Source organism: Vidua macroura, chromosome 5, assembly GCF_024509145.1.
Source record: "Vidua macroura isolate BioBank_ID:100142 chromosome 5, ASM2450914v1, whole genome shotgun sequence".
Classification (NCBI taxonomy): Eukaryota; Metazoa; Chordata; class Aves; order Passeriformes; family Viduidae; genus Vidua; species Vidua macroura.
Genome location: NC_071575.1, coordinates 65,286,658 through 65,313,187, shown reverse-complemented (window position 1 = coordinate 65,313,187; position 26,530 = coordinate 65,286,658). Strand labels below are relative to the sequence as shown.

General features: G+C 39.0%; 1 protein-coding gene across 4 annotated transcripts in view; it reads left to right on the top strand.

Moving 5' to 3' along the window:
* Positions 1–26,530, top strand: part of SEMA3D (semaphorin 3D) — a 133,922-nt gene that overhangs the window by 86,443 nt on the left and 20,949 nt on the right. For all 4 annotated transcript variants that reach the window (XM_053977220.1, XM_053977219.1, XM_053977218.1 and 1 more), the window contains exons 8-12: positions 369–511; positions 12,471–12,585; positions 13,032–13,101; positions 14,874–15,018; positions 25,252–25,474. In XM_053977220.1, the coding sequence (XP_053833195.1) occupies positions 369–511; positions 12,471–12,585; positions 13,032–13,101; positions 14,874–15,018; positions 25,252–25,474 (696 nt within the window). The remainder of the gene's footprint in view (positions 1–368; positions 512–12,470; positions 12,586–13,031; positions 13,102–14,873; positions 15,019–25,251; positions 25,475–26,530) is intronic.

Genomic DNA, 26,530 nt, shown 5'->3' with positions numbered 1-26,530 from the left:
ATTAAATTAGTTTAAATTCTACCAGGTGATTTCAGAAAATCTACTTAGCTTCATTTTGATGGCCCAAGCACTAAGGTAGATTTGTGTAGGCAATACTTTGTACTGAGAGTTACTCTGTTTCCAAACAGAGAATGATAACCAGTGCTGCATACTTTTGCAAGTGGTAGTAAGATCTATACACAAAAACATTAGCCTGAGAGTAAGTACTTCAGACTTCATGGTGGTTTTCACTTGGAGTTAGTAAAAAACTCACTGCTACATATCAATATTTTTATTTCACTGAAAGAGGTAACATAAATACAGAGTTTTACAGCAAGTACTAAGGCTTTTCTTCAAATTTTTAACCCCCTTTTTCTTTTAATTTCCAGGAGCGAAATTCATTGGAACTTTTCCTATCCCAGATACCTATAATCCAGATGATGATAAAATCTACTTCTTTTTTCGAGAAATATCACAAGATAGTGGCACATCTGACAAGACAATCCTTTCCAGAGTTGGGAGAGTTTGTAAGGTGAGGACTATCTTTTTGATAAAAATTAAGCAAGTTTGGTTTATTTCTGTGAGAAACATGTTTTTCCCTTTGTTACCCAATGAGCCACTGTAGTAATTTTTCTAAACATCTAATGCCATCTGAAATTTACTTGTCAAAATCTAGACTTGATATTGACGGTACACCTCTTTTAAAAAGCTAATAAGTTTATAAATTATAATCCTGCGTCCAAACAGTAAAGTATTGGCCTTCAATGCAACAGTGTTGAGCTTTGTTTCATGAGCTTCCAGTGAGGATGGATGAGTCAAAGTGTACACAGTGGCAAGGTGTTTGTGGTTCAGTGGAAAGTACCCATTGATGCATGGACGTACAAACCCATTTCTTAGCTTGGCTCTGTACACCATTTCTGGGCATTGCTGAGAGCTGGGGTCAGTCATTTGTTTCTGCACATTCCTGATAACCCACTGGGGTGAGGGGAGGCTAAGGAAGTATGCAGTTTCTGAGCTACGCCCACATCTGCTTAGAGGTTTCCTCCCTTTGGAAGAAGAGCAATCCTTGACCCATTGATCAGGAGGAATGAGACCCTGGGTCTCCTGCAATGTAAAAAGTTAATTTGGCTGGTGCCTGACATCCTTTGAATGATTACTCCTTCACTTTCTCCTTCATTCTGCTTGGGTTTGCCCTTTATAAAAGATTTATGCCCCAATGGTATATACAGACTCAGGCTTTCATGAGCTTCAGTCTTCTTGGAGAAGCATCTCTGTCAAGGACAGAAGCCTCCTCAAAAGACGAGAAGAAAAACATCATTCCTGCACATGAAGACAGCAGTCAATATAGTTTGCTGTTTAGCAGCCTGATGGTTTTACTGAGGTCTCTACCCACAGTGGCAGAAGGGTTTGTAGACTTCTGTGTCAAATGCACACTCTATCCACTCCCGTGTCCCCTAGGACATTCTGTCCCTCTATTCTGTAGTAACAGAAGCAGTTAATAGAAGTGTTCACATCCTGCCCTTGGGTCCTCAGGGATCACTGGTAGAAATCAGGAAAATGAAACTTGAAAGCTGCCTTCATGTTAGTAACATAGTAAACTTAAGCTTTGAGCAAATGTTTATCTCGTGATAAATTAGATATCAGCAACACCACAGAAGTCACACCAGTAGGTACATTTCTATTATGTTGTTCAGAAGCTTTAACTGACCTGCAATTTCTGAGCAGTGTGACTATGCTGGCAGTTTCTCAAGAAAATTGAAAATTAGTATATGAACAAAAGTGTTTGTGATTTGCAATAAGATGTGTGTGGGAGAAGAGCACTCATTCAGCTGTGGACACACACTGAAAACAAAGAGTGGGCAAGTGTATGGATGTGTAGATCTACAGCTGCTCTGCAGTCCAGCAAACTCCCAGCTCCAGCTGAGATTTCAGTGGCCACAGCCATTTCACACTTCTGTCCTTGACCTAAAGTGTTAAGATAACAAAACATTCATTCATAAATCAGTTCTCTAGTAGGTTTTTAGCCAGACGAAAGAATGGATAATCTTTAGTTGAATATTTCACAGCAGAGTGATTAATGACAGAATGGAAATGCAAACATTTATGATTTGCTGCTAGACATGGCATTTGCTGATTATGAGAGAGCACTTAATGCATTAGGAGTAATTGATAGACAACATTTTCAAGCCAAGGCACATGAGAGAGTATAGTAAACTAAGATATATTGGCTAGAGAAAACCAGCATCCTTTACCTAGAGAAAAAGGGAGATAAGCTATCATAATAAAAGCAAAAGTGTTGTAAGGAAATCCTAATGACTGTGTATAATCATACCTCAAATGAGAATGAATTTGTAGAGTAATCATGTTAACGGGAAAAATGTAATGAATTTTATTTTTAGTAGTCAAACCAAAACAATGAAAACTGATAAGCAAGGTGATTATTATTAATAGTTCTACACTGTCTTCTTTATTTACTGAGCACTTCCCACTGGTTGCAGAATTCTCTTGATAATCCAGACTCCTGCTTTTTATGATATTTGTCTTAATTACCAACAAATTAAAAAAAAGATTGCTAATTATTATAATAAAAATATAATTATTATTGATATTTAATATAAATTAAATATGCAAATAGACTTGTCTGTTCGTGACAGAGATATTTTGGATCCGTGCTCTAGTATAAAACATCTGCTGTGCTTAATTGTCTCTGACATGGGAACAATGCCTTTGCAACGATTGATAACAATTTCTATTTGCACTGCTTCATTAATGTGATCTGTACTGCACAAAGTTAAGCCTTTGTCTTCTTTCCCTGTTAAGCAGAGAATAACAGTATTTAGGAGGAGGTCAGCAACTTCTGAAGTAGTTTGCTTGGTGTAAACACAGTTTTTTTCTACTAGAACTCGATTGCTCTCTATCTCATCATGCCTTAGGGCTCCTGTCCATTAATGCCAGAAACACATGCTGAAATTAGAATAGGCTTTGTTTTTAGTAAGAAGCTTAGTCAATGCAGCCTATTCTTTGGCTGGTTTTCAAGGGTTCAGCAATATGGTCTCTCAGTGATCCCTTCCCTTAGGGAAAATCTCTGGAAAGCATTCCCCTTTCCCAGCTACGTTCAGACCCAGAAGTGACTGCAGTGCTCTTGGTGGCAGCTCTTTGCCCAGAGTCCAACAGCTGTCACTTGTCCTGTTCACCAGAGTATCTGTAGCCAGTGCCCTGTATCCTGTGCTGCAAGAGCACAGCCACTGCAGCTTTGCACAGCCTCACTCAGCTTTACATCATCTCTTTTGTGTCACTGGCACTGGGGAGAAGCTGCTTTCAACAGTCACTTTCAGAAGCAGTTGTGTCATTTATCATGGCAAATCGCATTTCCTGTTTTTGGTTTGAGCAAGGCAGAAAAAGTATCATTGCCCTATCTGCAATACCTGATCCTACTTCTCGTGTGTTCATACTTACATAAATTACAATATTTGGAGTTATTGGTCTTCTTTTAATGTAAAGCCGTAACCAAAAAGTTACTATTGAAGATTAGCCAGCAAAATTTATTTCTTTTTTAAAATGTGTGCAGTTACACATATGTATATTAAATGATCACACAAAACTTCTTAAGAGCATGGATGCACTTATTCCTATTTCTAGAAACACAGGCATAAGCTTTTACAGCTATACTGTCTTCAAAGCCCACAGTGCTGAACTACTTTGCATCAGATGAAGACAGGACAAGTCATTACACATTGAGGAAGATTTTGAAAAAAATACAATTTCAGCATCCATACACTGCACCCTATGTAGTCCAGTGGCAAGTCAGCTTCATTTTTGTACATATTCACCACTAAATGATGACAGAATTGTAATTCTATTTATTGACACCTTGTATGTGTACAAGTATAGCCCTAGAAAAGACACAATTTTCCCTCTTATTTTCCCCACTCAAATAAAGGGAGAAATAAAAATCTAACATAGAGGAGTCGCAGAAAAAGTTTTGAAGAGGGAGGAAAGTAGTTGGAGCTTTTGTTTGTTTGTTATCTATGTAGAAACACATCTTTTCATAGTTACAACCTCATCCTATTGGAATGAAGTGGAAATTAGCCAAAAGCAGTAGTGTCTCTGCTGCAGTATGAAAATCCTGTTTATTATTACAGTGGTTTGCATTTGATGTGTTACAAGCTTCTCTTTAATGGTTTTGGTGATGTATTGCAAAAGTTAAAGCTTGCAGTCTTAGAGGCTGGTTTCTGAGACCTCAACTGCCAAGAAATCAGACTTCAGCCCCTGATGTTTTCCCATATTTCCCAAAGTGTTTGGTATCCAGAATCAGCCTTTGTTCTAGTGGGAACAAGTGAGCTCTTTGTCTTTTTTTTCCTTCTTTTTTTACTTTTTTTTTTTTTTTTTTTTTAAATACCATTCCACCCCTATATATACCAAGCTGTACCTGGGGAAAAGAATACTGCAATTAGGCACAGCCCTCTTGGTTAAACTGTACTTTCTAAGCACACTGGAATGTAATCATTTTAAGAGCTCTTGAGTCGAGAGCCCTGGACACACCCTGCATTCCACCTTTGGGTAATGTAATTTATTTCCAAAGCCATGAACATCAGCAGAGTTCAAGGCTGTGACCTTGCCTCCCGTCTGGTGCTTAGAGCAATTTGTATTCCCAGAATGGCAGGAGGGAGCTATTCCTCTGTGGCTCCAAGTCCAGAGTCTCCGTGGGCTTTGCCACAGGGCTGCTGGTGTGTAGAAGTTAAGAGGTGTTTTTCTTGCCGTGGATATAGTCTAGCCATGCCTTTACTGTGACCAGGGATAACTGGCCCATTATCATTATTGGTATTTCTATATTGTGTAGATAATTGATCTCTCTCCAAAGCCCTTGGAGCTGTCCTGGCAGTGTCCTGCTTTCCTGTTCAGCCACACTAGCCGGGTCCTGGAAGCCAAGTAGCCATGTTCACATGTCCTCAGCCAGGCTAATTAATCTGGGCTCAGAGCCATGCTCGTGCAGCTATCCTGCTTCCAGTTCTGAAGGCAACTCATTCCAGACAAGATTTAACTTCCTGTGTGTTACAGGCTTACATACCTCCTTTGTCACCATAATATTGCCTACCCACAAGTCCAGCCATGGGAATTTTTTTTTTTCTTGGTTTCTCAGTAATGATTAAGAACTCTCTGAAAAAGTCGTCCCTTGAACAACCTTGGCCCTCATTTGCCCACTGAGTGTCTTTGCAGCCATGAGTCCTTTGGCAACCAACTCCGCTTGGACTTCCAAATTTGATATGTGCATGTTATGTGTCATTTGAAAGTTTTCAAATTATGTAGAAAAGCAGATGCTCATCATGATGATTTAATTTTAAAAGGCTGATGTGTTGGAGATTGTCCAGTTCCATAGAGTGTCTGCTTCTAACTGTGATGGATTAAGAGATATAACATCAGGTTTTGTCAGGTCTTTTGGTCCAACTTTCCTTATTGGCAAGGGTTATATAAGTATAGGAAGTTTCTTAAATTTCTGTCCCTCATGGGTGTGTTTCAATAATTGGTGTTTTGAAAGGGGAAATCATTATTTACAGATGAGGCAAAAATATGTAAGATATGCTTATATGTAAAGAGGTGTGACTGAATTTTACTGAGCCTCATGGAAAGTGAGAAAGAAGTTGAAGTGTCAAGATAGATCTTTAAAAACTGGACTATAGAAATGCAGCTGCACAACCTCCGAAGCAAACTTTGGAAGCCATCCTAGTTGCCAGAGAGACATTGCATAAGACACTGTCAGTACACCTTGGCTCAGAAGTGGAAGCCTCTAGAGTTAATTGAAGCTCCTATGGCTAATCTGAAGTCCCTGACTTGTGAGCGCTTTGGCTCAGATGTTCAAATATCTGTAAGAGTAGCAAATAATGACTTTCTGATTTTGAAGTTTCCTCACATAACTGAATTATCTTCCTGTCTTTTTTTTTCCCTGTCAGTACATTTACTATAAACATGTACCATGGTTTGCAGTTCTGCTATTGTTGATTGGGTGTTGTAAATACAGATGTTTCAGGATTCCAGATTCTAAAGGACTCCTGCTCTACCTTTGTTCTTTCATGCCCTTCCGAGCTCTCAACCTGTGGTTGTCAATGCTGTGGTCACAATATTGCATGCAAGTGATTTCAGGCACTTGTATATACCCAAGTGAGGAAACTAATTATCAGGCATTCCCTTCCTTCAGTAAAGGCAGGCAACTAGTTTTTGGAGAAAGACTCCTTCAGTCTTCAACCCAAATCACTCTCGGAAGAATATATTTTCCACTGACTATAAAGGGAGTTCTGCCCTACTGAGTCCCTGGAACATGAAATGCAAGACATTCTGATTTAAGAATGTGAAATTCTGAATGACAAATTCAAGCCTATTTGTTCATAAAGAAACCAGTTTATCACAGTACTGGGTCTCATACTCCTCCAGTTTCACAGTGCTGTCAATCTGTTCAAATCATATAAATTCTGATCTCCTGTTTGACATTAACTGCATGATCCATCTAATTACTTGACTTGCCTTCATTATCAAGAATGCTGCCTTTCATAACCTGAAGGTTTTCTTCTCTGTCTTTTTATATCCTTATGTATGTATATCATATAATTTATATTAGGTATATATGAAAATTTAGATGAAAGACAGGTAAAAGCAAGTCAAACACACTGGAATAAACCATGTACAATTTATACTCAAAATTTTAAGTAGATTTTCCTGAGAATACCATAAAATATTTTATTTCTTCAGCCATAAGACTTTGCTAACTTCAGATTCCCGTTGAAGTTAGATTGAACAGCCTAGTGGTGGATATAGTAGAGTACATTTAATTTGTGACAGCATTTGGACAGTCTAGGGGAACATTCTTAATACTAGCATGCCTGCTGGAGATAATCTGAGCAGGATTGCTGCATGGCCTTAAGGTAAAATGGTGCTTAGTTTTATTATTTTATTTGCTCCAAACCATCCTTGTATTTACCTGAGCCTGTTAGTTTCTGGATTTTGGGGAATTTTTCATGGTATGTTTAGTAACAGTCCAGAATTTTTCTTTGCTGTGTAGTTAGATTTTCCAGTCTGGATCCCATCCAGAGATAATTTGGTAGAAACTTCTGCATATGATGTTTAAATATTTTCCAAAATAAAAATCGGCATTTTCCATGGTGAACCAAACAGTTATGCATGCTCAGTGTACTTTCTCAATGAGATAAAAACAAGACTGGGTGAGGAGCAAGAACTAAACAGAGTCCCCACCTCAATGTCAGATGGGACCTGCAGACACCAGAGGACAAGTTACTCGCCCAAGTTTACTTGATGCATCCATAGGAGAACAGTCCAATTTCTGAAGTCTCATGTGCCTTCTTTCTCTTGCTTACATTGCTAGTGTAGCTTTTTTTTCAAGCTACACACACTTCATGTGTAGCTTGATGTTTTCACCCGTAGCCTGATGAAGTCACAGGAGGAATCTTCATCTACATTCGTATGGTTTGGACAAGAAATTTTGCACCTGAGTTCCTCAAGAAGCAAATTTATCTTTCCTGTGTTAGGTTGGTACCTAAAAGAGCTGAGTGGGGACAGAATATGTAAAGTAAAAGAAAATAATTATAGAAAGAAATGTGAACCTGAAGACAAAAGTTGAAAGGAGACTGTTGGCTGTTTCTCCATTTATAAAGTCAGCTACAAGTTTGGAGGTTTTTTTTCCTCCATAATATAAGGCTTTGCTTCAGGGGATGCCATTTGTTTCTGATAGCTTTGTCACATAGCTAAGCTTCAATAAGGGAAAGGCTCCAGGGCCTTTTGCAGTTTCAGCACTTATCCTCTCTGTTCTCCAACATTTCCTTTTATTCAGGCCAGGAATTCTCTTTGGATAGTCCTTTTGCACATCTTGACACTGGCTGTAATTAATAACCTGCTTCTAGAAATTCCACTCATTGTCTTTTTTCTTTTTTCTTCCTTTTTTTTTTTTTCTTCCATTTAGAGGCTGTTCAGGATAATTACTGTCTTTAAAGTTTTATGAATCACAGTGTTTGACATCTTTGATGTAGACTGATTTTCAGATAACTGCACTTTTTGTTCTAATGTTCAATTTGTCACTGTTACAAGCAAATAAGTGATTTAAATCCCCAAAGATGCAGATGTTCTTTAGTTTCGTTGCCATCTGTTTTCCTGCCTACTGGATTCCAAGACTAACATTTGTTCATTTTAATGAAGCTACATTTATATAGTATACAAGATACAACAGAATAGGAAATAGATACAACAGAAAGTCTTTAATATAAGTTGACTTTTAAATCACTTGATCATAGAGCAGTATCTTTTCGGATGGCTTTTATTCTCATATGAACTTCTCTTTAGCTAGATGGTTTGAAAAACCTGTTGTTTTGCTTAATTGCACATAAATTGCAAATCAGAAAACTGAAATTTCCAAAGAAGATTCCCAAGAGAGGTGCTTGATATGACCGTAAATTACTTCACAAAATTTACACTGTGCCATTTAAACAGCAGTCTTCTGAATGTCAGCCATACAATTACCTATGCTCATGGAAGTGGGACATCTGATATTTGAATTCTCAGTGTAATTTGGTAGAAACCTGATTTCTCACTCCAACAAATTGTTTTCTGTAACTAGCTTATTGAAAAGGGATGAAATTTTAGGGTTTCTGTAAATAATAGTCTGCCTGATTTATTAAAGTCATATTGGATTACTTCCCCATTTATCTAAGTAATTTGTAGTTATAATTTTTTGTGATATTTTGGGGTAGTATTTCCTCAACAGGTGACAGATTGAACAGCTCCCCTTCTAGCTGGCAATTATCTACATTTCTAACTTGGGCAGGCACAATTAACCATGATTTTACAGACACTTCTTTCTGTTAAAAAGAAGGCATTTCAGGCAGAAGTGTTGGTATTTGTTACAGCTTGTGAGATTACAAAGCAGTAAGTGCTAATTAAAGCTTTATTTATATTCAGAATGAAATATGCAGTCCCTAAGTGCCTTCATCTGTCCAGTAACAAAGTTTATAGTAAACACAGCTAATCCAGTGTGCTTAGAAGTGATATTTTGGGAGATAAGATTTCAGATACTCAAGGCTGGTTGGCTATTACAAGATTAGCCATATTTTTGGAATGAAAGGCTTGTTCATGCTGCCTTCCCCTTCTCTCAGCACTTAAATTTATCTTGTCTCCTTGTCCAATCTCCCTGAAATATTTAGAGTTCTTTGTATTCAGACCATATCTCTTGTCAAAAATCATTTCAGTACATCCAGTTAATTACTTAAACAGGCTTGAGGCAAACCTTTGCTTGGTATAAATAAGCTGAATGGGCTTCTTAGGAGTCTATGACTTTGTGTTTAATTCTCACTTCTGCCCACCTGTGCACTAACTGGACTTTGCTTTGGTGATTTTCATTCTTCCATGCATTTCGTCTAATCCACTGACTACCCAGCCGTACATCCTACTGTATTTATGTCCTGCTCTGCAGCCAGCTCACAGAATTTAAGCATATCAATGATTCATTCCAGACTACTACTATTAAATAATCTATTTGGTAAAAGAGCTTGTCTTCTTTCTGTAGCAGTCTAGTCTCAAAAATAACTTGTGTCAGTATTTCCTTTGTTCAGCCTCTCAGAGGCCAATAATCAGGAATGATGAGGGTCCAAGGAATCTCTACCAGAGTGGGCAGATACAATGCAAAGTGTGTCAGTACACATCAACATGGTCTGAAGAAAAGGAGAACAACTCTATTTTCTCCAGCACCTGAAGCCTCAAGATGGATCAAAGACTAACCTAATGTGCACCAAAAAATAGTATAAGGAAGGAAGGGGTGCCCTTTCTTAAAAAATAGGTATTTACAGAGCTTAGTAAGATAAATTCTACTTGAGACTCGAGGAGCAAAGACATACCAAAACTATTTATAGTTTCTGAACCTCCTTAGTCTGAGCTGAACTAATTCTGTATGTAGATAAAATCATCATGGCCTTTGTCAGTTCCTGCACTTTCTCAGTCAATCTCAATGAATCCTGGGCATGTTGTAGGAAAGGAAAGACACTGTATTAATCAGAGATGACATATAGAATTGAGGAGTACTATATGGCTACTGATCAAAAAAATCCCCCAAAACCACAAACAAAAATATCTTCTTAGTAAAATGTGCTTTTTATTTCACTCAGCCATGGCAGTAGGAAGAAGCATGTTGAAGGATATGTCAGCATATTGTGTGTGCAACTGTCTAAGTCAGTGAAAGTTCTTTTCAGTCTCTCTTCACCATAAATTTGTTACTCTCTGGCTTCAGAAGGACTTGGTAGCTCTTGGAATGCTGACTGGTCACTGAATCCCCTTTGCTCCATTATAAACTGTACAGTGTTACTTTGGCAGCTTCTGGGTATGTAAAACACTTCTAGTGAATGTCTGTTCTAATGTCTCTTAAATAACATGGTTAACATCATGTCCTGGCTTGAGAGCAAGCAAATGTGGATACATCTTAAATCCATATATTTTATACTTGAATGCACATAGCAATTGCTAGGATTGCTTCCTTTGAGCACAGTGTTTGGTTCACACTGCTCTCTAGCAACTCAGTGGAACTCTGATACATGTGTAATAAGCATTTGTAAAAATGATGTGGTGGATCAAAACTTAAGGTTGGTAAAACACAAATACATATCTTCCCATCTCATGCAGAAGCTGAATGCTGCAGTGACAGGAGTAGGAACTAGACAAGGGTCCTTCTTCTATTCCAGCCCCATCATTTGCTCCACGCTTTCTTCCTGTTTCCAGATTTTAGTCAGATAGTTAGAGACATCTCATCTCCTGTGATGCTGCACTGCATCCACCAGAAATCAAAGTGGAAGTTCTGCAGTGTGAGATTTGCTTAGCTAATCTGAATTGCCAGAGGAAGGAAAAGCTTAACACTCCTTGCTTTTTAACATTCTTTGTTGCATCTTTGTAGTTGTTTGGTTTCAACTGCACCACAAAGTCTGTTTGCCCTGCCTTTGAACAGAACACACACATGCAGAGGGGTTTTTTTGCTACTGGCTTCAGGCTGCTAATTTTGACACCTTTGTAATAAATCTGTTGGGTAGATGCAAAGCTTCAGACTTGGCAGAACCTCAGGAAATCAAGAGAGGAGGCAGCAGTTCTTGTAAGAGCAGGAGTTCCAAAGGCCATATATGAACAGGAATCATTTCCAGCTGAGCTAATCTATTTGAAAGTAGCAGGTACATGAAAAGGAAAAGCAGTTCAAGTGCATTACCAGAGAAGTGTTACTCCTTGTGAAGTGATTTCAGCACTTAAAACCATCTTTCTGAATTCCTGTATGATACAGCCCTGAAGGGCCAAATACAATCTGTGGTGATGACATGTAATTCCCACCACCCAGTGTTTCCTACTCTGGCTGGTTGTATGCCTTCAGATTGCAAAGTGAATTAACAAAAAAGTGATTTCTCCTAATGACTCTTAAGGGGCTGAATATATTGTGGTCATTAAACTTACAGCACAGATCCCGTAAGCTTCAGAGTTTATAACTGGGGGGAGTAGGCACCTTCCTGGGATCATTCAGAACCTACAGCTGGGAGACAACTGCTGGTGATAACTTTTCTTTTAAGTGTTTCAATTCTTGGTTCCTGCTGGTATATCATTGCCCTTACAGTTTTTAAGATAAAGACTTCTGGGGCCCAAATAGTTTTGCAGAACCTAAATAGTTCTGCTGTTTGGAACCAGCAAGGTCCTTTATGTAGTCCATGGAAGAAGTACATGAGCAAACTACCAGTTTGGCTTCTTAAAATTTAAATCTTCTAAAATCTGTTATCCTTACACCTCTGCCAATCCAAGTCAGTAGAAGGTCACTTACCCTTCGGAAATGTAATTCCAATTTTAAGTGACCCTTTCTAGATTTTTTCTTTCTTCAGTGGCTAAAGGAAATTTGGGCAAGCATGCTTATGTTTTGGAAACCTGTAGTAAAATAAATGAAAAAATCCCTGTTGCAGGAGGACAGACTGGTATTTCTGTAACAATGATTATTAGAATAATATGACTGGTTTTGCCTGGAATGCATTTTTCTCTGTACTGTGTACACAAAACAAACAAACAAACAAACAAACAAACAAACAACAGTGCAGTATTTGCATTGTAAGCTGCTGCTGAGTATAATTTTCCTTTTTTTTTTTTTTTTTTTTTGAAAATCTATCCAAAAACTTCTGTTCTATTATTTGGTTTGTAAAGAATTGATACAGATATTCCAGTTAAAAAAGCTGATGAAGGAACTTAACAGTTTTGGGTATAATTAGAAAATTTGAATTGCCCACTCTCTGATCTGATAAGAAACTACTTAGAAAAAAGCTCTCCGACACTCTTTTAGAAAAAAGAAAATGAAAAAAAAAAAGTTATGTTGTTGTGCTTAGAGTCAACCATGGAATCAGACAGAAGATGCACAGTCCATACTGTGCTGTCATGTGTTAAAGCCCTTACTTTTTTAATATTCAAGAATTTCATTTTATTTTTGGTAGAATGATATGGGAGGCCAAAGAAGCCTAATAAACAAGTGGACAACTTTTCTGAAAGCCAGACTTGTGTGTTCCATACCTGGTCCTGAAGGAGCAGACACACATTTCGATGAGCTGCGTAAGTTGATTTATCTTTCTAATAGTCTGTTTTGACGTTAATAATACCTGCTTTTGTTGGATTTTTCCCCCTTTTGTTTATGGAAGCACTGTGTCTTGTTTTGATTTTACTTCTCTTCCAAACAGGGCTAGTAATACCTCTAACTTTGATCAGAAGTCCCTGATTATAACTAATACTGATCTGATCAGAATTACAGTGTTTTTCCCTTTCCCTCCAAAAGCTGGAAAGTAAAAATCTGATTCGGTATAAAACCCAGACTATCTGCAAATGAGCACATTTCAGAATATTACAACAAATTCACATGGCAGAAATTAAAATTCCAACAAAAATAAAACCTGGTTATATTTTTACAAATTTCCTAATTACAAATGGTTAATGCAGAAATAGTCAATGGATGTTTAACTAAAAAAAAATAAATCCCCAAATATATTTTTTTCTAATTGCAGAAGATATATTCTTACTTTCTACAAGAGATGAGAGGAACCCTCTTGTGTATGGAGTCTTCACTACAACAAGGTATGTGCTGGGATCATGTTTACCTCTGGAAACAAATGATGAAGATTGTACTTAGGACTTTTATACTTTTGTATATACTCAGGTCTTCTAGACTAGATTCTGATTCCTGAGAGCAGTTAGGAACTGCTGGAATAAGGTGTCCAATGTCAAGGCTATAGTCACTGAGGACAACATTTTTCAGAACTGGAAATAATAAATTATGTCCCTGAACCTTTGTGTGCCTAACTTTTGAGTGTGATTGTAAAAAGTAATGTAAATGTAACAATCAAAAGCAAACTAGATTATTTCAACCTCCTCAAGTTTAATTTCTAAATTTCTATAATATTTATTGAGCAACCAATAGTTACAATTTCAGGCAAATTTTTGTTGTGAAGCCTCATTTCTGTAAGTAACACTTTGACATCTGCTATTTTAGTATCAAAATTACTCTCTAAACTGATAGTTAAGTGATTTTATAGTTCAGAGTTAATGAAAGGATAACCCAACTTTATCTCAGGGGGATGCACTAATTAATTAATGACCTTTCAGACCAATAGTGAGGTGCTCTCTATAAAATTGTCAGAAAAAAATTAATTCTTTCTTTTGTCTCCAGAACCTTTGAATTAAGTGTAAATAATGACTAGACTAATGCTGACAAGTATGAGTACAATGATGAATTGCCAAGACACTCCTTAATTCAGAAGCAGTTACCACAGAGGCTCTCTAGAATATATAACCACTGAAAATACTTAAAATTGAAGTAAATATTGCACAATAAATGAAATGGTTTGTGAAGCAACTAAAGTACATGCTACTCAGCAGCCTGGTATGGTGTTCTTTGGAAAACTGAAATGTTTTAGATTTGTTTAGACAAATACATTTTAAAAAGGGAAAATTAAATGAGTGTTTGTTTTTATATCTTGGGGTTTATTTGTCTTTCCAATGCAACTTGTAATTCTCAGGGACCTCACCTATATCACTAATATATGGACTTCCAGATATGAACACAATGTAAATAAATGTCCTTCACTTGGATAAAATTCTAATCAAAAGAGCTTTGTAAATGATAGCTGGAGACTGTCAGCCACTAGAAAAAATGGCACTCTATCAAGTAGTCCCAAAGGCCAAACCAGGTTTCAACCAAGCAAAGCTTAAAACTGTAACAATGAAGCCTTAAGTTGTACCTTTCATACTGTCCAGATTCTGTACTCCTTTAGTATATAACTCTGGACTTCATATAAAGTGTTAGCAAGTTCTCTTCACAGTTTAGTTAGACAAAAGAATCATTTTCCAGCCCAAGAACCAAGGACAGCGTTGCTGCTTCAGACCCAAAAATTATAAACAACGGTGAATTTAGGAGAGCAGTCTGGGAGGATGGGACTTCATAACCTGAAGCTGTAATTGGACAATTAACCCCAATATGTAAATGGACCAAAACTTTTAAAAGTGTGAAAACTCGTAACCAGTCACCCATCTCGGGTCCATCTTGGGCAGAGCCCCAGCCAGGCTCTTGTACTGCCCAAGATGTATCCTTGGAAGGCCTTTTAATAAATACCTACTTTATTCCTTTAACACTGTCCAGCCTCTGTTCCAGGTAGCCTTTCTAGGCATCACCAACAGTGGCATTAAAGATCTGTAGTTAGCAGACCTGTGCAGGTTGATGTTCAGCAGCATAGCAGCCGCCAGGTGTAGGATTGATCCCGGCCCCGTCGGGCGCTGTGACTCGCTGACTCCCTGGCTGAGGCACCGCAGGGGTGTTTGCAGCCTGCCCATGGATACATCTTCCCTTGCAGCTCGGTGTTCAAGGGCTCTGCAGTGTGTGTGTACAGCATGGCCGAGATCAGGGCCGTGTTCAACGGCCCCTACGCCCACAAGGAGAGCGCGGATCACCGCTGGGTGCAGTACGAGGGCCGCATCCCCTACCCCAGGCCTGGCACAGTAAGTGTCTCCTTAATTACACACCTCTCTTTTTACTCAGAAGCAATACACCCCTCCCCAGGCTGGTAATTTATATTTTCCACTCAGGATGTTTCAAATTATCCTCTCAACTCTTCCCCTTCTGTTGATAGCTCAGACTTCTACCTACACTGTAAGTATATAAATATACATTTTTCCATGTCTCTGAGATAACATTGTGTCCAAACTATTTCCCGATTGTCTCTCCCACTGTACGGCTATATTTCTGTCTGTTGGGATCACTTGTAAGGCATGAATGCTTCATAAAAAGCCAAAGGCATTTCTTTATATAATTATCACAGGTTTTTTATTTGTATTTCTGTTATCCTTGTGTCTTTGTTAAAATCATTGAGATACTGTCATTGATTCTGTTGTGTGTATTTGTGCATGTGTTGTGTTTTGAAGTAAAATAAGGAGGTAACTGCTGGACATTTTATGTGATAAAAAGTAAGTGACAGGAAGAAAAGAGAAGTTTGGTATCTGGAAATACTTTTAACCTCAGTCTCTTAGACTTCAGCTGTAACAGGCCAAAATGAGGAAGAAAACTTTGAAAAACTCATTAAAATTTTCTTTTCCCACTTCTGTCACAGTATTAAATTTGGAAATTTAATTTCCAAATTAAATTTGCAACATTACAGATGTCAGGCTGACATTACAGATGAGGAAGAAATGGTATTTTCAAAAAGCACATCAACTTTAACAACATCATCACAACTTTAGACAAATATTAGCACATAAAAATATAGAAGAGCAACAATTTCATCTGGAATACCTCTTCATTATCTTTGTCAGGTATTCAGTGAACAAGTATTAGGCAGCCAACCGTGAGCAGTCAGTGTTGGATGTGGCCTAGAAGCCATCTGGATGTTTCTGCACTATTTCTCCGACCTCAGCACTGGTGTAACGTTTAACTCAAGCCACATTATCTACTTAATTTAGTTCATCTTTTCACACATTTCCTTGTGTCTCTGTGTTTTCTTCTTCATCCTTCCACTGGGCTGAACTGCATAGTCCAAGGTGCTGCTGTTTGTTGCACGTGGTGGTCCCAGCGCTCGGCAGGTCAGGCCCCAAGTGCTGATTCCCTTCTTTCAGCTGAGGATGAACCTCAGAGCAGCTCTCTCTCCAAAGACCAGGACAGCTCAGAAATTGATTTGGCCTGCCCAGGATCTGCCCTGATGGAGCAAATCTCAATTATTTGGACAATTTAGGCATTGCCAGCTTACACATCTCTCTGTCATGTGAAATACACGGTGCCCCCAAAAAGAAGATTAAATTTCATTTTTTTGTGTGTGTGCAACTTCCATGGCTGGTTAAGAAGATCAGATGAATTTAATTTTAGCTACAAAAATGGTGCCAGAGAGAACAATAGCTGGTCCCATGGCATCTAAAGAGATTAAAATAACTCTCTTGAAAAACTCAGAGTGCCCCATAAGGATGAACACTTTGCACAGATAGACGGGTCATAAGCTCATTGCATTTTTGAGTGTATTAGCCATCACATGGTTGAGCTGGGATTCACAGGGAAGGAAACATGCCATGCTGAAGCATGTCAGTGCTGATCTTTATCACTGATTTGAACATCCATGGTTGCAAGTTTTGTAAAAGTTGGAAAGTTTAAAGATAAATATTTTCTTTAAGCCAACCCTTAGCTCCCCAACTGCTTCCTTTAAGCACCTGATAACAGCTGTGAGAAAATAGTACCTTAAAAGTCCTCCAAACCTTCAGTCAGTGGATTTCTGTAGGAGTTTATCTGACCAAGGACTGAGAAAGGAAGTGGATTTACTGAGGAAAGCTGTCAGAAGAAAGATATCGATCATATTTACTATATAGATTAGGTAAATGTATTGCTTCATAGTTTTTTAGCTGTTCTCTCAGTGAGCTGAACTGCAAAATACTTCAGGCTCAGTACCTTGATGTAGGGTATCCAAATAAGTAGATTCATGCCACGCTCTTGGCTTGCGATGGGCTATGCCAAACTTGGATATGAATGGATTTAGGGTGGGGTCTGGAAAAGCAGTACTGTGCTAAAAGGCAAGGAAAAGAAGCAGCATGAACCTTAAAGACCACTGCAGTGTGAATGCTGAAATGCTCTTCCTTAAAGATTAATTTTGTCTTTTTTTTCAGCTGTGAGGTGGTTCAGGAATGCTCAGAACAAAGCCAGAGGGATAATCTACCCTTTTTAAAATTACTAGAACATTTTTGAAATTTAAGCTCCTTGTAAGTGTTGCCTACAGTTGGCATAGCTAACACTGCTCTGATTATGTATTTCCTATACTTTTAAGTTTCTGGCAAAGTCTAAAAATGGCTATTCTAGGAAATGCATTTCTTTTGGTTGTTGGGTTTGAGAAATGCATTGACTTCCTTTCAGCATTTATACAGAAGCAGGATTCTGCATACCCTAATTTAACTTTCTGCTCTGCTGCCTTTATCTCCTAAGTAAATAAAGCTGCTCACTATAGAGACTGTGACTACTTTGATTTTGAAATTTTGACAAAATGCTTCCTGTGGCAATTTGTGTGTGAGATAAACTCCCAACATGACCATGATATCATGCCTTTGCAATGCTGAGTGGTTCAGGCAGCAGCAGCCCCTCTCTGCTCATGTTCCTGCGCTGTGGCAGGCTCTGCCTGCCCTCTGCCGTCATGAAAACACCTCTGGACACGGTGTCAGGGGACCTCTGGCACACTCCACAGCACTGACACTGCAGAACATACAGCTCTTTAACTTCTCTCAGGGGTATTAAAGTGTGAGTGGAAATAATGGGAATTAAACAGTGGCAAAGCTTCAAATCTTTTTCCATTTGGAAGGTGAAAATAAAAAGAGACAGAAAGAAAAGCATGAAGCAGGTAGTCCCAGCACAAAGGGTGAGTTGAAAACCAAGGGAGCTTTTGCTCTATCTGCTTTAGCTGTTTGAGAAATTGGACTTGCATATCTGCAGCTGTCCCCAGATAACAAATCCAGTTTTATTCCAGTCTCTTAGGGTTTCTCTCAGGAAATTATCCATTAATAAAGAAATCATGGAGAACTTCCTTTAAAATGTCTTCTGTATTCTGAAGCAGAGTTTTCATAATGTCCTCCCAGAAATCACATTTGAACAAGATTTTCAGTGAATTAGGAGGAAGAAAACTTCTCTAGTTTATTTATTGAGCTTCAGCAATTGTAGTGTCACAGCAACTCATAGTGCCCATTTGGAAGTTCTGATGGGGTACACAGGAGTCATACTCATTTCATTGAGTGGCAAGTAAATGTCGTTAAGGTCAGATTTTTAGAGGAATGTCAGTGTTTAAAGATGCAGATTAACACTCAGTCTGATCTACTGCAGAATGCAGGACTGTTAAATGCTAGCCAAGGCTACAGCAAGTATTTTTGATGAGTCTTGATATCTTACCGATCTGATTTGTCAAAAGATCAAAACAAACATCTTAATGAGCAAAGTAAGAATCTGAGTCACTTAGCTACAAGAAGAAACAGCCCAACACACTGCTCTAGTCCATTTGAAGAGTTTAATGTCTCACCTCTTTCTACTCCAGATCTGAATACAGTCCTGGGCTCTTGAATTCTTTGTGTTTTCTTTTTATTAAATGAGTTTCCTTACAACTCACCAGATTTTCCTGTAATCATGTAATCTTAGAATCATAGAATCCACTGAAGAAGAGACCCATTTGGATCATGGAGTTCAACTCCTGATCCTGTGCAGGACACCCAAGAGTCACACGATGTACATGAGAAAATTGTCCAAATGCTTCCAGAGCTCTGTCAGGCTGGTTCTGTAACCACTTCTCTGGGGACCCTATGAGGCTGGTTGGGTTCCAGTGCCCAACCAACCTCTGGGTGAAGAACCTTTTCCTGATATTCAAGCTAAACTTCCCCTGACTCAGCTTCATCCTTCTTCATATTTTTCTCTCTCTCCTTTGCTTTCTCTTCTTTCTTCAGTGAAACCCCTTCCTTTATTTCTTCTGGTATTCCAGTGTACAGGCTGATCAAGATGTGGTGTCCATTGGGACGTGGTTGTGCCACAGAGAAATACTGCCTGCCAAAAGCCTCCCTTGTCCTCCCTTCTGGTTAGTTTTGCTGCTTTAATAAGCTTGTTCATAAAACAGTTAAGGTTGCACAGGTTTCCCTTGTTATTTTTAGACTTATCTTCCCCTTTCACCTATCTTTTATGGGACAGACTGCATTTTTTGCTTTTCCAATTCCTCTCCCCTTTGATCTCCTTACTGTAAAATAGGCGGCTTAATTAAGTGAAATGTTTCACTTTATGGGTTTTTTTTCCTCAGAAAGCCTCCTACACCTCCTGTTACTTACCAGCCTGTTTTCCACAACATGAATCACCTTCCAGCTGCTAACACCCTTTTGCAATGTTGCAAACCTTGTCACCTTTCCTCATGGCAGAGGTCAGGAGAGAATTGCAAAGTGCCACCTGCAAAGTCAGGTTCACTCATCCAGCTGTTCTCAGCTCAGCTAGGCTCAGATTTTCTCAGCTTTTTCTATCAAGAGCACAGATGTGTTAAATGCAAAAGCAATACAAAGTGCTCAAAAAAAACCACAAGAGCAAATCTTACACAAGCTATGGGATACAACCATTAAAAAGTAATAGGGGACTTAAAATTTTTGTTTGTGCTTTTTATTGAGGGGGAAGAGTGAGTTTGATTCCATTTAAGATTGTCACTGTTTGTTTTTCTCCTACAAACCTGATTTGTTCCCCTCACTCCAGCCCTCCTCCAGGTTCACTGAGTAGCTTCAAGGTCACTATGAAAGTCTCCCCACTGAGTGTTCAGTCCTCCTGGTACAACTCACTCATCTTGTAGAGAGTATTGAGGGGTTTTGTAGACATTGTAGACAAATACAAAATGGATTGTGCAGCTCTGTTCAGTCTACAGAAAAGAAGCCACATGGTATTTAGGCTTCTCAGGAACCCAAGTTTCACCTTCAGTGTTTTGGAGGAGGTCCCCATTTAAAACAGAAGTGAGAGGATTAAGGTAGTTCCTTTATTTTATCTGCTGTTTACTTGATGAATCAGTGATAAGACAACTTATTTAGAGCCTGGAAAACTTAACACTTAATAGTTTTGGCTAAGATGAGAAGTAATTAACCTATGAAAAGTAAAACTATGAAAAGTAAAACACCTTCAACAGGAGGGAGCAAGGAGATCCCAGGACAAGGGACACCTCCTCAAGGAGGGAAGCCCAGACTAAGACATCTAATTCCCTGATATGGGAGAGGTTTAAGAAATACTTCACTCTTTCATGTTTCATACTGGATACTTCCAGTACTCACAAGAGTGACTTGCTGACATGGTTCTCACTTCTCCTTCTGAAATCCATAAAAATTCCCAGCCTGGACATAATAAAAGCAAGCAGATGTCTACTTCACTCAATATGATCAATCTACCCTACCCTGCAGGTGCTTGAGTATTAGTGTTAAGTGGGTCTCAGGATACATGTGACAGGACAGTTTTAAACTGGGATTTTCAACACACTTGTAATTGAAAGCCTTTTGAAGTTCCCAGGGAAACAACATTCTCTTTTCAGATGCATCATTAATGAAAAGGGTATGTGTTCACATACCTTATAGCTAGATTCCCAAATAATTGCCACCATTTTAATAGGTGTTAGATCCAGCAGCTCTTACTACGTTCACTGGATGGTGTGAAGCACTATCCAGTTTGGCAAATTGGAGGTTTATTTAGGAGCCCAGCTTCTGGCACCAGCTTTTGAGAAACTTGGCCACATTTCCCACATAATGTTAACACAGTCACACTGTATGTCTCAGCATTGTGTGAGATCCACACATCCAGCACTCTGCTAAGCTGCAAATTTAATAAGACAAGTAAAAAAGGAAAAAAGCTTACATATGTGTGGTGGTGTTAATTTAGTGTGTATTTGCTTTTATTTAAGGAAGATTAGCCTTAACTTACACCATGTGACCACATTCAGATACAAATAACAGGTGAGGGAAGAGAAAGCATCTTTGTAGATCATGTGGGATCAGGACTTAGTCCAGAGTGATTACTGTCAAACTGAGCTCACACAGAAGGCATTTCAATAAATTTAAGTAACTATTGATTTTTCAAAATATTTGTGCCACAGTGTTTATACAGCAGTTGAATAGAGATGCCCTTAGCACTTCCAACTCTGTTTCTGTTGGGTTTGGGGGGTTTTGTTTGTTTGTTTGTTTTGGGTGGTTGTCTTGTTTTGTTTTATCCTTCATTTCTTGATACATATATTTTTGTCAAGTTATTATTTATGGCAGCAAAGGCCTAAGCAACCTCTAAAGAATAGATTATATGGTGAACAAGCTTCTTGCAAAATTCTTATCTATTGGTAGGAACTTGACTGATGTAATGTGATTAATTTCATTTGATATCAGCTATCTAGAAGAAAAGCATCAAATCTGAGCTTGCTTGTTTAGAATTCTCTATCAGAAAGAGACAGATAGCCACTTGGCTCCTCTGTGAGAAGAGAAGCTGTTCTTCTCTGAAGTTCACATGCAGCCAAGATTAAAATCTAGATAAGGTGAAATGAATCCCACCCTATAGCAAAAGCTGAAGGTGCTCAGAGAGCACAGTAATAGTGTTATGAGAACTTTTATGAAGCCAGATTCTCTTGTAGTCCACATGAAACAACTCTGCCAACCTACTCCTGTGACATTTGATATAAAATGATCTTATTGTCCCCAGTGGGAGATGTCACATATCTGAGACAGCATCTGGTGCTGATGATGTGAATAAATGAACTATGAACTGGGCAGAGAACACCGGTCCCACTGTCATGAGACCTGCAACAGGATGTGAACTCACATTTTCAGACATGAAAAGTTGTTTCACTCACCCACTTGACCATCCTACATCCTACTGATTGCTAGGAAAGGAAGCACAAGCCTACAGGAATTGTTCTGCAATGATGGGTGGACACAGATTTAAAAAACTGCCTGAGAACTTTGCCAAAGGGTAGCCAAAATGACTTTCTCATTCCCCTGTTCCATCCATCATGCCACAGTGAGTGACGCCTCTGGAAATAACTCTCTTGGCCAAGCATAACAATCACACCTGCCCAGCTGTTCTTGGTGGCCATGCTGTCTTAGGATAGGGTCCAAAGCCCACTGAAATGATTGGAAAAGACGCTGTTGATTGAAGCAGATCTTTGGATCAAACCATTAGTCCTTATTTCTACTAAATTAACTATTCCAGCTGGCAGACGATTTCCCTGTATTTCCCTGCATAGTAGGGCTTGGGCCTTTAGGATTACTGTAGCAGCTCTATAGTTCCATATTGTCAGAAATTTTATCCCAGTGGTTTTTAGTAAGTGATGTCACTGCTCTCATCTTCCTCCGATGATGGATTTTTGGCAAAAATCTAGATTTTTAAGACTGAAGGGGCTACTCCCATTTTTCACATAGAAATGGGCTTCTGGAATTGAGTTGTTAATAGGTGAGCAATCAGCACATTTCCAGTAGATGCAGATGGTCGCTCTGAGTAATGGGTGAGAACATGAACCACAGAAAAGGGACATATGGGGAAAATCAACCTGTAGTCCACTGGGAGGGGGAAGAGAGTTACTGCATGGTTGGGAAGTTGAAGAGATGAATTTGTTTCTCATCCTTTATAGAATAAATTAATGCAAAACTCTGATTCAAAGACAATTAAAGTTATCACATTTCTCTCTATTTATCCCAAAAAACTTTTTTTCAACACCTCTAAAGGTAAACATAATTTTTTAATCCCAAAGTCTACTTTTTGTTCCAAAGTCATATTTCTTTGTGAAATTATTCTACTGATATTATTATCTTCAAAAGCCAAGCTGAATACAGCCCACTGCAAGGATGTAATCTTGCAAAGACTTCCTAAAAGCACACCAGAAAACAGAATGTGGGAGATGATGCCCAGCAAGCCAGAGGGCTTATAGGACTGCTGGCACAAATCCCGTAGGGATAATTCCCTGTAATATGTTTCCAGTGGAACTGTTTTTTTCAACAGGACTTTCCTTTTCTTTTTTCTTACTTGTATTTGACTGTATCTTCAAGGAATGTCTTTTGGGTGGATATCACAGGATGATACAATCCTTTTTTTTCTTTTTCTTGTCTGTTCTTTCACAGCCATAAATGGAATTGTACAATGAAACAAAAATGACTGTGTGATGGAATTTATCTTAATTCAAATTGGCACAGGTTTACTGTCCATGGGGAAATTGTCAAAAGCTATTAGATGATCCAGGGGCTTAAGATTTTTTTCAATAAATTATTTCAGATCCGTTATGAAGATGGAGATGCAGGGGCTTAACTCTCACAGATTGAAACAACGCTAAGCAAGTGGACACTTGCACAAAGTCTGTTAGTGCTCTAGGTAGCCATAACATTCAGTTCAAGCAAGGAATGGAAATAGGCTGCAGACTCTTAAATCACTGGGGTTACAGCTCTGTTAACTAAACACAGAGGTCAGGTTCAAGTGCAGACCCTTAGTCACTCTTTGTTTAATGTTAAGATGGGCTTTGCTGTAGTTTAGGCATGCTCCAAGAGTCACCTTCCCTGTGGCAGTGCTGTGGCAGTGTTTGGGGTCTAAGGTAGACCAGGAATTGACCCCAACAGACATTTCAGGTGTGGCCATATATGGGGATGTCTAACATCAGCTGGTCTTTGCTTTGCTGGCCTGTTTTGTCTCTGAATATACAGTTAGTCTCAGATACTTTTGTGAAGCTTTTCCCTCAGTCAGAAATTTGTTTCATTGCTACTCTACCTTACATAATGGAAGAAATCCTAACCATAAGCCCTTAACTGGCACCATAGATTCAGCACATGTCAAACTGGGTAGTTGGAAGTGTGATCTAAAGTCTTTGTCAAAAACTGCTATGAAGGGGGACTGTAGAGCAACTTCACCACAAATCTTAACTTACTCTTGATAGAATACAGAGGTATTACCAGATCACAGTTCTTTCTTCACAGGCTGTGTTAGAGCTCCACCTGGCAGTAAACACAGAGATTACTTTATTAAAAACTATCAAAAATTAACCAATGAATAGTTCATATGTGAAAGGTTGTCACCAACTGGAATAATGAGTCCAGTTCATCTTATCCAGAATTTTAGTTCCTCAGTAACACATCTAGATGCCTCCAGATTCAAAACAGAAATTTTCTTAGGCTTGGTTTCAATTGTAAAAGAAGGGACAGAAAAGAGATGCAAACAGTTGTGGAAAGAAAGCAGAAATAGGTTATGAGAGATCATGGGTCACCAAAATGAACCACCTTGCACATATGCACTTGGGTTTACCCTGTAAGGCATAGAAGGGAAAAAGTCTGATGGAGGTTGAAGAGGTAGGTTTGTGAGTGGTCTTCAGGCAAGATATGTTGGAACCAACTTTGTGTAAGCTAAAGAAACAGGCGGAGTGATCAGTTTGTCAGTAGGGGTCTAATAGAAGTGGGAGTGAACCCCAGCATGGAGAAGTGTCAGAAGAGGATGAGATTGTACTGTTGAAAGCTAGAGAAAAGGATGGTGCAGCAGCTGAGCCGTAGGCCTGGACAAGAGTGTCAGCTCAGTGAATAAGGAAGTCACTTTTGAGACAGGGATTGTCTGGCATCTGGAGAATATGTGTGATGTATAGGAAGTATAGTTCACTGAAAATGAATTTATTTCAGGCCATATGCAAGGAAAAGCCATGGCCTCTGATTTCAGGCCAAAGGCAAAAACTGAGGCAGAAACTCAGGCAACTTTGGAAAGAGGAACAGAGACACTAAAAGCAGAAAAACCTTGAGATGCTGCACTTAAAGTGCATGTACTCCTCCCGCAGCAGCCACGGGAGGGCAGCCCAGGCTTGCTGTTGGCAGCCCCTGCTCTGGGTACCAGCTCTGCTCCGGTCAGCCTGCAGCAAATTTTAACTGTGCTGCTAGCTGTGCCCAGAAGTAAGTCCTGCAGAGCATGGCAGGTCTCCTTTCCTCTCCTTGTCTGTGTGAAATGCCAAACATGGTGTTATGGCTGTGAGTGTGGCAGGGAACAAGGAGCAGAATTCTCTGCACCCATACTCAGCCCATCATGAGAATTTCTCTGGTTCTAAAGCAATTCTTTCAATAAATGAGGTATTGGTGACCAAGTGCTGCTTTGGGATGAGAAGAATCACGGAAAAATATGATTATTACTGGCTTTGCAAATGTTTTTGTGGAAAGCTTGATTTCTACTTGTACTTCTTTCCTAAAATTCCTCTCATATCCTTGTTCTCTGTCATTCAGTGTCCAAGCAAAACCTACGATCCGCTCATAAAGTCTACCAGGGACTTCCCTGATGAAGTCATCAGCTTCATCAGGCGGCACCCACTGATGTACAAGTCGGTTTACCCGGTGACGGGAGCGCCGGTGTTCACGCGCATCAACGTGGACTATCGCCTCACTCAGATTGTGGTGGACCACGTCATGGCAGAGGACGGGCAGTATGATGTCATTTTCCTAGGAACAGGTATGGGAGAGAACTTCTAGTGTCATTCTGCACAGACCCCATCCTTTTAGAGCACCTTTAGTCCAGTAGGTCCTGAATAAACCTGAATAAAACTCTAGGTTAACATCTTTTTCCTATGCATACAGTTTCAGGAAGTGTATAGGTGCTACTGGTTCTGGTCCAAATCTCAATGCAAGTGCTTAAATTAAATTAATTTGTCAGTTCAGGACATTACTACTGTTGGGATTTTAATGCCTCCTGCTGCCTAGGTGATAAACCATTTAGGGGTCAGAGTACCTGAACTTTCTTACCCTCCAAATACTACTCAGTATCTGTCTTCACATTACATGGTAGTCTCACTTCTTGCTGAAAGTACATCAATAAAACTATTAAAAGAAAAAAGAAATTACCTTGATGGCTTCAAGGAGCATTTCCTATTTTCAATAGTGACATGGTGGTTCAGCATTTTATCTCATGTGATGCTGAACACTTAAGGATTTCAAATTGAGCCTAAGGCAACAATTCCACTCAACTAATTTTAAAGATAAAAATTAGTAACATGATAGCTCCAAATGTGACAAACAGGATTGAACAGAGAGGTTAAGCTATTCTGTCAAGGAAAAAACTACTTTGCTGTTTTTCTATGGATAATTATTTATCTATTTACATTTTTATAATAGATAAATGCCTTAAGGAAAAGGCCTAGTTTTCCTATAGTAATTAAATTTAGAATCATTGGATGAATCACCCTACAGCAAGGTGTGCTGAGGAATGTGAATATACCTATTCATCACATTTCTGAAGTAATAATCTACCACATTACTCCACTGGGATTTTTTGTTCTTATTTCATAATTCAACATTGTCTCACTCTTATTCTGTATAGGTCTTAGCAAGCACTTTTCACTGGTAGATCTGAGTGCTTTAGTAAGGAGGTCATTGCCATTATCCCTAACTCAGAGAAGGTGAAACTGAGGTACACAGAGGTGGCAAGGTTTATCCAAGCGCAATGGATGAGCTACTGCCAGGAGCTGCAGGGAAATTAGGATTTCAGTTTGAATCCTACCCCAGTGGTGTT